Source organism: Cyprinodon variegatus, unplaced genomic scaffold, assembly GCF_000732505.1.
Source record: "Cyprinodon variegatus isolate N-32 unplaced genomic scaffold, C_variegatus-1.0 Scaffold749, whole genome shotgun sequence".
In the NCBI taxonomy this organism is placed as follows: Eukaryota; Metazoa; Chordata; class Actinopteri; order Cyprinodontiformes; family Cyprinodontidae; genus Cyprinodon; species Cyprinodon variegatus.
This window is the reverse complement of record NW_015151202.1, coordinates 124,065-137,813: the sequence shown is the minus strand read 5'-3', so window position 1 is coordinate 137,813 and position 13,749 is coordinate 124,065. Positions and strand designations below refer to the sequence as shown.

Here is a 13,749-nt window from a genome sequence, read left to right as displayed (position 1 = left end):
GTGGGTCATTTTCACCTGAGGTCAACTGGAAGTTTTTTTTTTATTTTTTTTTTACTTTATGCCATTGCAATGTTCTTATCCTGATAACCCCCGCCCCCCATCTGTTTGTCCTTAAACAATTACACAAATTCTCAACAGAAAAAACAAAGACAACAATCAGCTTGATGTAGACTTTATTTAGAACATTGATAAACTGAGAACTCTTGATCAATCAGGCATGACATAAACCAATACTGTAAGGATAACAAAAACACAGATCAAGTCTGAATCTGACCCAGTCAGTGTGATCAGTGAATCTAGAAGGCAGTTTGACGTGGTTTGATCAGGTGACGGGTCTCTACACTCTTCGGTCCATCTCCTCCTCAGATAGCAGCAGGTTGAATGAGTTGTTTTGGATCCGGATGCAAAAAAATATATATATATATCAGGGGGGTTTCATTTAAATCTGGTCCCATCGCTGCAGTGGAATGCTTTCTATTTCACTTGTACAAGCTGCCCACAAGTAAAGGGGCCCCACAGGACCATTGTGTTATTTACAGATATCCTCCATTCTTGAAAAATAAAAACAAATCTAGAAAACATGCTTGTAAATAGCACCTTTAACAGTTTTAAGGATCTGCACGGCTTTCAGAGGGTTTGATACTTCACATTCTACAAAATCAGGTGTTTCCTCAGCCGTGTACACATCATTACACTAACATTTAGCCCTTTCTCAGAAACACAGTAAGGTCGAACCGAGGAAGATGCAGTGCATATTTAAAGGTGTTGCCAGCTGATTTGACAAGTCCTGAGGATATGATTAGTGTTTAAAATCAAATGTTCAGCCAGATTCTGTTGTCTTCATCCTTTCCTGAGCTTGATGGGAAACATTTGTTTTGGTAAAAACACATTGATTTAGGTATAAATAGAAGGCATGATACAAAATAAAACAATCTGATTCAACCAAATGTTAAAGTTCTTAAATGTAACAGTTTCAATTTATTTATTCCTGAATAAATGTATTTATTCAGATAATTAAAGGCACAGGTTTCACCGAGCAGACCGTTTAGCCCTCAACACTTTAAACGTTTTTATCTGTATTCAGCGATGCGCAGTAATAATACTGGGTCTCTTAGCGAAATACATCACTAAAACCGTTTCCTTCTTCAGTACTTTCATCAAAAATGTAAAAGTCATTTTAAACCAATTATGTCGATGATTATGGGTTATAGCTAAGGAATATTTAAAAGATGGAAATGGAAAAAGAAAATTTAAATAAAACCAAGAAATTAAAGGACTTTTAATAAGAAATGTGACCTTTTGGACCACATGACCAAGGAGAATAATGCAGAGAAGGCAGCTTGTTTGAAGTCAATTTACAGCAATCATTCAAATCATGGAAGGTTTAGTGGAAGGATAAACATGTGGGAGAAACAGATATACAGTAAGTAAGTAACAGATCAAAGGTCACAGCTTAGTAAAGATTATTTAGTTGAACTGTGCCTTGAGATGACATGTGTTGTGAATTGGGGCTATATAAATAAACTGAATTGAATTTAGTGGCGGTTACGTTTTCAGCAATGTGTCCTCCTGCTGAGAAGCTGCATGCAGATGTTGCTACATTTAATTAAATTATCATTGGAGTTCAGGTTAGGTCAGAGTATATAAGTAGTATTGTAAAGAGGAAGCAACTATGCAGGATACCTTAAGGTCACCTACATGATGCAGTTATTCATGCAGAAGGAGATCCAACAAAGTATTGGAGCATAAACCGTACACAGATTTATGCTTTTCAGCAGGGTGACATCACTGTAATCCAAAGTCTTTTTTTATTGGTCTTATTTAAAGCTCTGTATGCCTCCCAAGAGGATTCTCCATCAGATATAAACCATAATCATCAAACTTATAAAATGATAGATTGAAGTGTAATAAATCTGTAATAGATTCACTATTCTAGATGCAGCTGTGTGATCACTCCAGTTTCAACCAATCAGCTCTCATCACGGGGAGGGAGTAATGGCTTGATAAAACACAGATTCAGGTTTGCTTCAGCTTCATGTTTGATCTGCTGCCCTCAGTCTACTTCAGTGTTGAGAACCAGAAAAATGAACAAAAACACATCTATATAAATACATAAACAGAAAACATTTGTACAAGAATATATTCTTTGTCTGCTTTGTAAGACTTTTCAGTGTTTTTTGTATTAAATTTTTTTCATCTAAGGCTTCTCTAAGATCTTTAAGCCCCTGTGGGTGGTACAGCAGACGCACTAATATTTATAATGTAACCTTTCCCTAGAACACAGACTGAAGAGCAGCATGGCCGACTCAGAAAACAATAATAAAACATGTTTGCGATAAAAAACAGCTTCAGCTTCAGGCTGACAGGGTAAAAAGTCATGTATACAAACTTTTTTTTCTCTTTTCTTTTTAAATGTTTTGAAGGGTACACGAATACATCTATGAGCTCAGCAACGTTGTGATTCTAATGCTACGTTCACACCAAACGCAGCAGGAGCAGCAAAAACGCGTCTGTTGCTTTATTTTTGATGCTTGTACAAGTTTAGTTCTGATGCGCAGCAGGAGCAGCAAAGATGCTTCAGCAAATTGGGAAAATCCACCTGAAGACTTCATCAGTGCAGTCAGTTCATCCAGATTATCATCCTGCCTTCAAATATTATTTCTGTGGGAGCCGCTCAGACCCCCACATACCGGCGGTGCGCTTTCAGTAGGAATCCTATTCCAACAGCAGCCTATGGCCCGGTCACCTCCTCTGTTGGCGGCTGGAAAGCGTTTTTTTATGTACGTAATCCAAACTGCAGTTACCAGGATAATAAAAGTAAACATATTCTGCCGGCAGGTTTCTACATTTTAAGTTAATTTAGGCGTTAAACTGTTTCAGAGGATGTTCTGCATCATCAGCGATGTGTCTGTCTACCTGCCTGCTCCCAGATTAGCTTCTCTGATTGGTTGATGCAGCGTGTCGAGAAGCAAAAGTTACATTTTTTCATCTCGAGCTGCAGCTGCTGCTTCAGATGCTTAAACGATCCCGACGCGCTGCTCAGACGTGCTGCTCCCGCTGCTCAAAACACGCTGCGGGACATTTTGATGCGCTTTGATGCGCGTCAACCATTGACTTTGCATGTAAACTAGCTGCTCCTGCTGCGTTTGGTGTGAACACAGCTTAAGGTGGAATGTATGTCCTGCTGCCCTCTAAGTCGGTTCATATTAAATTACCAATAAAAATAAATAAAAATGTGAGATGGGAGAGCTGCAGCGGCGGTCAACGTTGAGCTGCAATGAAGAAGGAGGGGATGATCTGAGATCAGCTCCCCGCTCTGGTTTCCTCTGTGCTGGAGACATGGCAGTGTGTAAGGCAGAGCTGCAGTGACACACCAACATCACTGGGCTCTGGCACTACGAAATAAAAAGATCCACTCTGTTGCTTAACGTGGCAGAGAGGAACCGAGGCATCTAAACCTTCCATGCTGGCTTCCATTGGAGCAGATCGCTCCTCTGGGCTTCTAGGAGAAGAACTCTTTCTCCAGCTCAAACACAGAGGGTCGTCCAGGGGAGCTCTGGATGCGGCAGAGCGGCACGGTGCAGTCCCGTTTCTGCCCCTCAGTGTCCATGTCCAGCAGGGAGCAGCCCCCCTCTGAGGACAGCACCACATTCAGGTTCTGAGCCGTCTTCTCCCCAGAGTAGTGGCCCAGGGAGTAGCTCTTGTTGCGCCCTCGCAGCAGGGCCCAGGCGTGAGGTTTGGCCCGGAATGACACAGGCCTCTGCCTGGGGACGGGGTCCCCGTTCAGTGGCTTCTCGTCCCTCTCTTTGTCCTGTCTCCTCTGGGCAGCAGGTGGGGGCAGCGGGCCGCTGGGGGCTGTGAACAGAGATCAGTCAGGTAAACCTGTTCACGCTGAGCTGGCTGCCGTGCGGTCTGTAATACTCACCGCTGTGGTTGGTGGTGTACTTCTTTCTACGCAGACGGGTTCCTGTGTTGTGGTTGCTCTGCTCTGGGGGCGGAGTCTGCATCTGAACTGCTGTCTGTGTCTCAGCTGCAGTCTTGTTACTCTGTCTGTCAGCAGGCGCTGCTTTCTTTTCAGAGTGGTGATTGTTAGCCACAGGCTCAGCCTTTCCAGGAACAGACTCAGACACCTCTGCTTCCGGTTGTAAGAGGCACTTGGTGGAGTTGCACTCCATAATGGCCGACATTGAAACAAGGTTGACAGACGGTGGGCTGGTGGGGTTTGATGATGTGTCCTCCTTGCGGGAGCGACTACCTGGCGGAGAGGTGCTGCGGCGGAACCGCGTCGCACGCTGAAATAGGCCCTCCTTCTTCTTCTTCTCCTCTTTTGGGGTCTCACAATCCTCAGGAGACGAGGAGTTCTTGAGGGCCTCCCTGATGTCATAACCCAGGACCAACGAGGCCAGCAGTGAGCCGCAGCCGTACAACGCAAAGTCAGTCTTACGTCGAGCTGACGCTCGCTTCAGGCTGTTGGTGGGGGTTAGCTGTGGCGTTGTGGAGGTGGAAGAGGTGGATGTGGTGGTGCTGGGGTCTTCTGGAGAGTCTGGAGGTCCCTCTGGGCTTCCTGCACCAACCCCAGCATCTCCTGAGCCGCCGTTTCCACCGGGGCTCTGAGGCTGCGCGTCGTCCCTCCACAGAGGTAGGTCGATGTAAACCTGGTTGGGAAACTTGAGCTGCTTTGGTTTGGAGCTGCTGTCAGGACATTCCTGGGGGAATGCTTCATCCCTCCCTGCTCCCGCTGGAAGACAGAAGAAACATCGATGCATGAGTGATTAATATCTCTTCTCCCACATGTTGTGATTTCATGGAATGAGGAAAACTAGAATCAGGCCTATTATGTTACAGCAGCAGGCAGGAAGTATAGAAAAAACTGGTAAAAACAAAAACAACAATAGACTGACAACAGCATGTCTCTTAAAAATAGAAGATGAACCTTATGGATAGTGAGTTTGATCAGATATTACAGAAAGTCAAGCTGGTACATGAATCCTTTTGATGATTAAGTAATTTCTTTGTCTTGTTTATGACAAAGAAGAAATAATTTTTTATCCCATGATAGGAAAAGGAAACAAACTCTCAGTTTTAGAGTCAATCTGAATCCTAATATATTCCAAAACGATTTTAAAGAGGATGCAACCTTGTTCAGTTTGTGATTACTGCTAGATCACCTTGTTCACCAAACAGAGCGGCGAGTGGGACAGACTTCTGGGACTTTAGCAAGCTGGTGGACCAGGGGTTACTGCCGTCCGATAGAGGACGCACCCTGAAACCAAAACGCAGACACAGGGTTAAAACCAGGAGCAGACCTTTTAGAGGGTCATTTTTGTGTTTATTTAGAATGTTGAAAACCTTGTTTTCTAGACATTTAAATGCTTTTAAACAGAAGTCCAATGCTTCATTCTTAGACTGAGGTTAATAACTCTGTAACCAGGCCTTCATCTCACCTCTCTGCTGCAGCAGGCCTTTCTTTGCTCTGCACTGAACTGGGGCCCCAAGTTCTTCCTTTCTTCTTGATTCCTTTTTTCACATCATCAAACTCCTCCGGCCTGAGGAGGGTGCTGCGGCCCCACGTACGATTGCTCTCATCTTGAGTAACTGTTGACACAGGTGCCTCTAGTTACCACAAATTCAAACAGCTGCTTAAGATAGTGGCTGCAGCGAAGGCAGCTAATCTGGTTTTACTAACAGTAATCGTTCGATGGCCTTCTCATGTCTCCTTTAATGCCTCCCAAGAATAAAATGTAATGTTATGTCTTTAATCATTTTATAAAATAAATAAATAGGATTCAAAATGGTTTTACAGTCTAGTTATACTATTAATTCTCACTCTAAACTGCTTCAATTCAATGTACTTAACAATTGATGTAGCTTTTTATTCCTGATGCAACATTTATCACATTTTGCAGCTCAAAACACAAAATAAGAAAACAAATATTTTATTTCATGATTAGAGGGAACATTAAAAAGGTAATTATTCAATTAACCATCAGACCATCACCATGAAACTGCTAACATTGGAGAATTTTTGGTTTATTTTATGAAGCGAATGATTTAAAATGTGTTGTAATCACTTTCAAATATAATCTATTTTCTGATTTCAGAATAAGAAGATCTGACTTCATCTATGCAGATAAGCTGAGGAGGTGAACTCACGTTGGATGGCTCTGAGCCGGGGGATGAGTGTGGGACTGCTGGGAGGAGAGGAGCTGGTGCTATGAAGGCTGCGTCTTTTGTCCATAGAAGGCGACGCCTGCACTGTTATCTTGTGCTGAAAGTCTGCAGGTTGTAACATGGACATAGGGATGGGTGGAAACCAGTTATTACATCTCATAGGATTTCCTCAATGATTACACAACAACTAGCATCCTTTGCCAGAGCAGATATCTCTATCACACAGTGTCAATGAAAATCACAAAGTGAAGTAAAACCACACTCGCCCACCTGATGGCAGACTGATGCGGTTTCCATCCTTCAGTTTGAGGCGGGAACGTTTGAATTTGCCTTTCCTCTTCTTCACGTTCGGCTTGTCCTTGTTTAGCTGGAAGATGAGGATGTTGAGCTCCCTCTCCAACACGTTGATCTCCCGCTCTGCCAGCTGCTGCTCACGGCGCTTCAGCAGCTCTTCCTGAGATTTCTGCTGCAGGGCGGCTCGCGTCAGCTCCTCCTCTCTGGAGCGGAGCTCCTGCAGAGAACAAAGTTTGTTTCAACTGTGGCATCTCTAAACATACAGACTGCACAGCGGAACTAAGGAAGCTGTATAACTATTTATATTCACTTCTTTTCATGGGTATGAATTCCTCAGAACAAGGAAGTGCAATACATCATCAGGAAGGTGAGTCTTTTGTGGTTTCTACCATCTCTAAAGGATCTTTAAATGCCTTTAGATTGCTTCTGAAATAGTCTCCTTTAGCAACTTGTTTTAGAGAGGTTACAGCCTCCTTTTCCTCTGCTGAGTAACTAATCCTTACCAGGTGACTTCAACAAAGTAGCTTTCCAGTCAAACCTACCTAGATACAGATTAGTCTGGGATGTTTGCAGGACATTGGCTTAATACAATTAATGCTGCCAGTAATCCTGAAAAATCAGTGTCAGGAAAATGGTTTAAGATAACAGTTTTCATTACAGTATGAAAAAACTAATTGATAGCAGACTAGATTGTCAATAGACTAAAAATGATTGGAAAATAGAACATATTGCTTTAGATAAGGAGAGAGAAAGCTAACACATAGGCTGTGCTGACTCAGTTTTTTTTTTCTCTAAACACTAATTAACCTCACCTGCCCCCACACACTTTAAAGAGAAAGCAGATTAAGGTCTTAAGTAGGGGGAAGTACGCTGGAGCACCATGGCATTAATGACTCTGTTTAATACACATCAAGCTTATTAACCTAAGCTGAACAAGGAGGGTTTTTAGGAATCAAAATCTGCCCAAAATGGAGCTACATTTTATGTTTTATAGCTTATAGCTCTGCACTTACAGGTAGCAGGGAAAAGAGTCGTCCATACTTAAGATAGACACCTTCAATGTTCCCTCTAAGCTGCCTGCTTGCCCGCTACATTTTTTTGTTTTGTTTTGGGGTCTTACAGGAACCCCTCTTTATGACCTCTAGCACAAATGATCTCAGCCTGCTGGATGTACGCTGCAAAAAATGTAAATCTAAATAAGCACTTTTTTCTTGCATTGAGGAGGTAAGTTCAACACTTTGCTAATGGAACAAGACAATTTAAATTTGAAGTAAGAAAAAACTATTGAATCGTCTTATTTTAAGTGCATATTATCTAATTATCTTATTTTAAGAGAAAAAATACTAATTCCATTGGCAATTCATCTTATCAACCTACTCAAATTAAGGGTAAGTACACTTGATTTAAGAAGTTTTTACTTATTTTCAGATCGTTTTTGCAGTGTAGAACCCGGCTTTATTGATAATCAGCTGTTCTGGCACACCATTTTAAAATATCACTCTGAAATGGGTTTGTATAATTAAAAAATAATGTATTTAAGAGATGTGTTTGTATGTTTAGTAGTAAGTTTAATAAAATACGACTGGGAAAAATAGATCAAATTTAGTTCAGATTGTTCATATTCCAATTACATGTAATACGATTTCTAATTTATGGAAATAAATCATGAAATTCTTATATTATTTATTTTAGTAAAAATACTAACAAAGAGTTACAGGTATTTATGCTGTATCACAAGCTTCAGCAATCATTCTGGAAAATGCAAATCTTTTAAGTTGAACAAAAGGTCTGAAAGCAGGACTCTTACATACAGTATAACATACTACACATCTACTGATAAAACTTTTTTGTTTCTTTCATTTTAAGCAGGCCAGATCACTTAAATTGAAAGTAAACTAAAAGACATTGCTGCTGTAATCTCTTATTCTTTTAATAAGCCATGTAACCTGCTGTAACCTGGTTTAATATTGGTGTGTGGCCTCAGTGTGAACATCTGATGTTACTCTCAGTTTATCCTCAGACAGGACAAGTTAAAGTGAAGATTGGACGCCTTAAATTCCCTTACAGTATGAGGCAGAGATCATTACTGCCTTCAGATGTTCTGCCGTACCTTCTCTTTGGTCCTGAGCTCATCAAACATCTCCTGGATCTCCACCCGCCAGTCGTCCTGCATGCTGTGGAAGGAGTCCTGCGGCATGGTGGCCATCACTGCCTCCTCGATGGCTGACAGCTGCTCCAGGATGCAGGAGAAGGAGGGACGCACATGAGGGTCCTGGTCCCAGCACTCTACAGGAAGAAACACAGATGGAGTAGAGTCAATGAGTCTCATCTCAACTCTTTAAATAAGCTGTTTAACAGCTCAGTAAATTCAGATCAGATAATGTTGGTTTAGCCAGAATATGGCACACAATCCCTCAACAATGATGGAAGCTAGTTGAGGCAAATGGTGACAAGGATCATCATACGAATTTCCACTGATCGAAATATACTTATAGTTATATCTGAAAATGTAAATTTCTTAATTCAAACCATATTCTGCTTCTACTGTAGCTCCTAAACTTTCAATAAACATCCCAATCTACTGTGACATAAAGAACAGGTAACATGACACACTAGCCAAAGAACCTCACATCTGGCTGAGGATTGACATTAGAGCAATTTTATTTATATTCTCTCCCTGGTATAGACTGAACTGAAGCTGCTATGTTATTTATCTAATATGAAAAGAATTATGTCTGCCATTTTAACCATCTGTTGTTTAGCCCATATAAAATACAGGAAAAAACTGGCACATGGTTATGAAAATATCTGCAGTTATTGCTGTTTTTATATCTAATTATCTATTCATCTGTAAACCCTAGAATATTAGTGAATCTCCAGCTGTTAGTGGGTCAGGTTCTGGATGGATTAGAGCCGTACGAAACAGATCCATCCAGCGAGGCCATTTTGGAACTGCTGGACAAAATGATATGGAGCCACTCAGAAAGAGAAGCCATGACATGAAAAAGTCCGTCCACACTGCGTTTTCTAGCATCTTGATTCTTCCAGCAAACCCTCACGTCTCCATGGTGACGGCCTGTATCTGAATAGGGCGGTCTGCACGACATTTGCACTTTATCAATTGTGGATACAGTGTTAGTAGATTCCCCCTGACATGCCCTCTAGCAGCATGTGTTATTTATTAGTTTTAGTAACTTGGTATCAGGGATCTAATTAGATCAGGTCTCCATAGTGATTATTCCAAATGTAAAGAAGCAAGCCTGTGATATAAATCCAGTGTAAGCTTATTGTAAACTGGAACTGATCTGCACTATGTTGCAATCCGTCATACTTAAGACACATACAGCTGATCAATGGTCTGATTACATTAAAAGCAGTAAAAGCTAAATGATCAGCTCAATGCATCAACAAGGTCCTACAGGTTTCAAACAGCTTGACTGGAATTGGATCATTGCAGATCTTAGATAATAAAACCTAAATATTTTAGTAAGTATGCATTTTTAGTAGCCATAGAGAAAACAAAATAACCCAAAAGAGGATAAATTTATATTTTAGGATAAAAAGCACAAATAAAAAATAATTTAAAAAAAGACAATGTAGTTGTTTTTCCCCCCAAAGAGCACCATTTGATTCTCTTTTTGATTTGACTGGGAAGTTTGTCTTGAAAGATTGACTCTAATTACCTTCCATGAGCTTGGCGAAGGGTTCAGGGCAGGTGGAGGGGATTGGAAGTGTTAACTTATTCACAGCAACACCATAAGCCACTGCCAGCCCGTCGATCCCTCGGTAAGGCACCTCCCCTGTTAACAGCTCCCACAGCAGGACGCCATAACTGACAGATGGCACACGCATAAAGATAAAGTCAATAAAACACAAAAACATTCACCTCATGAGATATTTTTATCAGTTTTTTCTTTTTCTATATTTGGTCTTTTTATTATCTCACCTCCAGACGTCGCTGCCTTTGGAGAAGAGAGAAGACTTGATGACTTCAGGGGCCATCCAGGAGTAGGTGCCTGCAGCAGACATTTTCGTGGTTTTGTGCCACTCCCTTGCAAGGCCAAAATCTGTGATCTTTAAGGTCTTCCTCCCGATGTCATCATTCTCAATTTTTTCAAGTAATAAAACTATAAAGAAAAAATAAAAGGTAGAAGATTTAGAGCTAAAAAAAAAAGATGCAGAAGATTACGGTAGACAGATTTTCAAATATTCACCAAATTTACCTCATATTTCCAAGAGTCTTTGTGGTCATTTTTAAGCTTTACAATAAACTTATAGTTGTGTTAAACACTCTGTATTCTAACAGGATATTATAGAATTATCATTCAAAATATCAAAGTTATTTTTTTCTGATAAACAAAAGCTCATGTTTATATTTCCAAGTTACAAAATATCTTATTTATCTGAATGTAAACTTGGATGGATCACAATGCGATGGATGGATGGATGTAGATAGGAAGTATGAACACAAATTGTTCCTCATTAATTCAGATCTAGAGAGAGTAGGGGATAGAAGACTGCATGTGATGGCCATATTTATGAAGGGCAACACTATTATGGACGCCATTAGCTCCTGTAGTGTCAGATGACAGACAGCATCACAAAGCTGCCATCCTTCCAAAACCATTTAACACATAAAGACAGAATTAACAGTTGAAAGCACAGTGGTTGTGCTGGTAAAACAAAACCTGAAGTGAAAGTAAGGCCTCAGAGAAGCCACAGCCCACTGACAAACTCTTTAGTTCAATAAAGTTGAGACACATCTGTGACAATCTGGTGTGAAAAGGAAAAGACTCTCACACACACAGCTGATTACACATTCTGCTCTTTCCTATTTCTTAAAGCTGGGTAAACAAAATGGCTAGTGGGTGATGCTACTCTACATCAACCTGAGCATTCCGCCTCAGGTTGATGCGTTGGTCCAAAACATCTCTGTATAAACGCCAACGTCATTGATTTCTCGCAAGATGTATTTACAGGAGTTGCTTAACTTAAAAAATTTTGCGACAATTCATCTTGCTTGCTAGATAAGAAAATATTGTATGTTGTTTAAACTGAAAACAGCATAAAACCTGAATAAAGAGAGAAAAACAAAACCACGGAAAAGCTGATAATGTCACATTGTAACTTTTAGTGCTAGACTGAGACGTCATGGATGACAAACAAACCAAGGTCACATTCAGTCCTCTAGATCTAGTCCTACATCAGAGAACCAAGAATATGTCTGACCAGGTAGGTGTAATATCTATGCAACTTTTAGCTTAGTTAGATGTGGTGTTTAAGGGGAGCTCAGACTGCTCTGGGTCACATGACGAGTTTTTGAGAAGGGTAAGACACAAGGAGCATCGATTCATGCCCACAGCTGTAAACTGACTTGATAAATAATTAAAATCTATCTTGATTTAAGCTAATAAATAGGTCAAAACCTGCAGCGTTGCTTTAAAAAAAGTGTTGCTCATTCTTTTTTAAAGAACCACATAGATTTTTTTGGTCTATTTTAATTCCATTTATAAGGTTCAATTATATCCTTTAAGAAGTTGATAGAGGGCATTACTGCCATCCACCCCAAACTAATGCTGCACACTGCCAGTAAGATGGATAAAAAAAAAAAAATGCCTGATAGCTGTATGCATGTTGATTCATTAGTGTTTTAAGCAGTCATGGTTTGAGATCATAAGTGCATGCAATGCTGCACCTTCCATTTGCTATCCATTGTAAAGTTTTTTTCTTTATGAAATCTGCATAACATTTGTTGTCATTATCTCATTTTCTATCATGTAAATGGGAAAAAAAAGGGGTTTGGCTTCAAGAATCACCACCCAGCAGGCTATTGGGGATCGGTTAGACTGATGTCAAAGTAATCAACTTAAAAAACAAAAACAAACAAAACAAAAATGTATTGAAACTTGAAATGCTTTAGAAATAAAAATCTCACTGGATCATATTAGATACACCTCACTGTTGATATCTGTAGTCGCCAGTTTTAATATACAATTGCATTATTAAAAAATAAACCAGCTGGGGTTGTAAAATAACCCAACTATCAAAGTTTTAATAACAAGAAGCCACTTTTTATCATCCAGAAAATCACTCTTTGATTCCCTGATACTCTTGATTTCTTTTTCACGTCTGTTTTTCTTCTGCCAAAAGCTCCTCACATTACAACCTTTTCCTGACTTTACGCTCAGACCTATCACTTACAGTCAAGCTGCTGCAAACAACAGAGAAGTTAAAATTTAAGCCCTAGTAACTTTTCAGTAGTTTTTTTTTTTTTTAATCAACATGAATACAAACCATTGCTACACATATAATAAACATAAAAAGTGGCTTTGCTGAACTCTTCCATCACAATAAATGAAAAGTTGCATTTTTAATCACTTAATGCAACAGAGAACCAACTTCTCAAAAGAAATATTTGTGAAGCTGGCAGCTTGTAACAGCGTAGCTGTATCATGAGTTTGGTTTTATTGCTGTCTGACCTTGAACTCTCTGCTCCACATCTCTGCATGAAAATGAAAAGAAAACTGTTAACTTTATGCATCAACTTCCTTATTTTATACCCTTATAAAAATGCATTGATTTTAGTAAACATATTATAAACAATTCTATACTTCAGGTGCTGTTACCTTTAGTTTCCAGGTCTGACTAGGTTAGCTAGTTTGCCTCAAGGAGCCAAAACATTTACAACAAAATCTGACTAAAATATAAGTTAATTGAAACCAACAATGCATTTGATCATATTAGTTTCAACGTGATCTGGATGTTTATCTTGTCTTTGTCCAATATAAAGGTTTATAAAACTTTAAAAAGAATGAAACCACTTCAAACCTGCCAAACTAATTCTAAACACCATACAGGAGTTGACACATCTCATCATCCATAAAACCTCAACAGTTGGAGACAGTAGATTCATGTAAAAATGTAACTGCATTTTATGCCATGCAATGCTATTACTGTCAAAAGAAATATATGTTAGTCTCAAGAAGTTGCTGCTTATGCTTGTTGTTCAAACAGCTGCTGCTTAATGGCAGCTAAGCAGCATTTCTGTGAGAACTTGTAATGTAAAACCTGCTGGGTTACAGTACCTTTGATGGTTTATGTGGGATTTCCCCATGCTCTGGATGCTCTTAAAATAAACTCTGCTCTACTCAAACTATCACACTCAACAAACAAATGACTTCCCACAATATTTCCATTTTCTAATTTTCTATAATTTTCCGACTTACCACAAAGTTCAAAGCATTCACCTGGTGGATATAATAATCCTTTTTTATATTAGTACTA

At 39.8% G+C, this 13,749-nt stretch overlaps 1 protein-coding gene across 2 annotated transcripts in view; it reads right to left on the bottom strand.

Moving 5' to 3' along the window:
* Nucleotides 1–2,891: 2,891 nt before the first annotated feature.
* Nucleotides 2,892–13,749, bottom strand: part of LOC107098125 (mitogen-activated protein kinase kinase kinase MLK4-like) — a 27,294-nt gene continuing 16,436 nt past the window's right edge. The window contains exons 2-10 of one of the 2 annotated variants that reach the window (XM_015395605.1): nucleotides 10,412–10,592; nucleotides 10,149–10,297; nucleotides 8,576–8,751; nucleotides 6,442–6,682; nucleotides 6,154–6,276; nucleotides 5,445–5,595; nucleotides 5,169–5,263; nucleotides 3,926–4,735; nucleotides 2,892–3,855 (exon numbers count right to left, since the gene is read on the bottom strand). In XM_015395605.1, the coding sequence (XP_015251091.1) occupies nucleotides 3,503–3,855; nucleotides 3,926–4,735; nucleotides 5,169–5,263; nucleotides 5,445–5,595; nucleotides 6,154–6,276; nucleotides 6,442–6,682; nucleotides 8,576–8,751; nucleotides 10,149–10,297; nucleotides 10,412–10,592 (2,279 nt within the window). In that variant the 3' untranslated portion in view covers nucleotides 2,892–3,502. Of the gene's footprint in view, nucleotides 3,856–3,925; nucleotides 4,739–5,168; nucleotides 5,264–5,444; nucleotides 5,596–6,153; nucleotides 6,277–6,441; nucleotides 6,683–8,575; nucleotides 8,752–10,148; nucleotides 10,298–10,411; nucleotides 10,593–13,749 lie in introns of both variants that reach the window. The other variant, XM_015395604.1, reaches the window with a different exon arrangement.